The 2,189-nt window shown below is 41.8% G+C and overlaps 1 protein-coding gene across 1 annotated transcript in view; it reads left to right on the top strand.

Moving 5' to 3' along the window:
- Positions 1-1,132, top strand: part of SEC23IP (SEC23 interacting protein) — a gene marked incomplete at its 5' end in the record, with an annotated part of 16,431 nt that extends 15,299 nt beyond the window's left edge. The window contains one exon of the mRNA XM_010137623.1: positions 1,051-1,132. Coding sequence (XP_010135925.1) covers positions 1,051-1,132 — 82 coding nt within the window. The remainder of the gene's footprint in view (positions 1-1,050) is intronic.
- Positions 1,133-2,189: the final 1,057 nt, after the last annotated feature.

The following is a 2,189-nucleotide window of genomic DNA, read 5'->3' as shown; positions in this document are numbered from 1 at the left end:
AGCCTTAAATGAAGTGCCCTGTGTGTTAGAACAGAGCTGCTGTGTTGATCCTTCTGCCTGCTTGTTTGCTCGCTCGTTTAATAGCAGAGACCATGAAGAGATGTGGTACTGTCTCTGTGCTTGGCTGTGGAGACACCTGTAGTCCCTGTAACGTTTGACTCTGTGCTGGGGTTGTGCAGGTGATGTTCCTCGCATGTGGAGGATCACAGGTCTGACCATCTAGATCCCCTTAGGGGATTCCTTTTAAAAAGCACAGGAGGCCTCCCTTGTCTAACAGCTCCCACAGCTTTGGAGATTGGTTAAAATTTGCCTGATTAACTTTGGGTTGTTGTCACAGCGGTTGTTACTCTTTTGTATTGGTATCGTTTATGTGTGTTTCGTAACATTTTCTAGATGAATAAGAACATGAAGTCTGTCCGTTAGATTTAAATTCAGATAGCCTGAAGCTTTAATTTTGAAAAGAGGAGGGAAAAGAGCAACTTGGAAACTTGGCACTTGAATTCTATTGATGTTTAAATTATTTGAGAACCTCCTTACTTTTTAGCGGTAAGGAAGAGAGGAAGATTATGGGTATTTAATGAAGTCTACTTATGAGAAAGTGCCAGCCAGTTGGGAGAGGAGAATCAGTGTGTTGCTGCTAGAAGTGGCTAATGCAGTGGAGCAAGTGAAGGAAGAAAACCTTGGTGGCACATATTCAGGAAGCCCATTGCAAACAAAAAGTGGTTTGTATTTGAAGAGACTTAAGCCAAATGAGTAACATCAAAGTGGGTAGAGAAGGGGATTTTGAGTTGCAGCGTAGTGAGGGAGAACAGAGTGGGGGGAAATGCAGTGGAAAAAGGAAAATGCGTGGGCTAGGGCTGACAGCAGAAATAACGCAAAGCTGCTGAAGAATTGTAGCGTGAAGGCAGCTGGTAGAGGTAAGGCCGTGCTCCCTAAAGATAAGTATTAGAGCAATCGGTTGTGCAGGCCTCTTTGAGAGTTGGAAGTGTGACTTACAGGAATTAGAACATGGACCATACTAAAACTGCACTTTTTTAATATTCTTCCTAGGGGCTCTGAGGACACTGCCTTGCTGTTTCTCAAAGAAATATACAGGACTATGAATATCAACCCTGAGCAGCCACAGCATTGATGTACAGATACAAGAATTTGTAAGTCTCTTCTAACGTAACTTTTGTACTCCTGTGAAATGCAGCTGCAACATAGATGTCTTTATGTTCCCTTTTTTCTCCAAAGTTATGAATTATGAAGCAGACATCTGCAAAGTGTCATTTTGATTGCAGAAACAATTTCCAGATGTAAATGTAGGCAAGTCTTCAAGTCTTCTCTCCTTCATTCTCAAAATGTATCTGATGTTAGAGCTTTTGGTATGGGATAATAGTTGTCAGTACAAATATGTCAACAAATACCATCTCTCTATCATCTTTGTACCCCAGTTCAGTTGTTCGATCAATATTCAGGTGAACTTGGTGCTCCTGGATATACTGGAACTTCCTTTCCCATGCAGCAGGTTAGAGACTACAGCAGTGTTCCTGTTGTGATGTCCGCATGGTTGTACTGGTTCACCAGTTGTGCAGGTGTGTGCCAGGGAGGAAGCTGCTTGTCTCCTGAGAAGGTGTGGAACATTGGTATTGATAAAGTGCTGAATGAGACCTCTCTGTATGCCGGAATTCTGTTATCTGATGTATTTCTCTAGTTTTCAGAAGAACTGATAATGTCAGGGTACATAAATACCCAGTATGAAGAGAAATATTTGACATTTCAGAGGAATATTCTAGATTGCTAAAACTGTCTGGAAGCAGTTAAAGCTGTCTTTTGTAACAGAGCTCTTCTGGTGGTCAGTTGATGGCATCCTTTTTTTTAAATGAAATGTCATAGCTGATCAGATGCATCTTTTAAAGTGTGGCCAAATAATGGGAAAAAGGCTCTGTTTGGCTGCCCGGCTCTGGCAGCTGAGTATCAGTTATCACAATGGCTTCTGCAGAGTCTCGAGTCATAGTTGCAGAATTTTTTCTCTGCTTTTATTTCTTTATGACCACTTAGAGTGAAATCCCATGAAGATGATCGCTATAGAAATAACTTTTGGTGTCATTGTGTGGGGGGGAATGGGATGTGAGAATCTATCGCCACAAAGCTAAAGGGGGGGTTGTAGATAATTGTAGTTTTCATCGAGAACTACACAGTCAGAA

Source organism: Buceros rhinoceros, unplaced genomic scaffold (assembly GCF_000710305.1).
Source record: "Buceros rhinoceros silvestris isolate BGI_N320 unplaced genomic scaffold, ASM71030v1 scaffold18830, whole genome shotgun sequence".
In the NCBI taxonomy this organism is placed as follows: Eukaryota; Metazoa; Chordata; class Aves; order Bucerotiformes; family Bucerotidae; genus Buceros; species Buceros rhinoceros.
The sequence above is the reverse complement of the archived record's forward strand: the minus strand, read 5'-3'. Positions and strand labels throughout refer to the sequence as shown.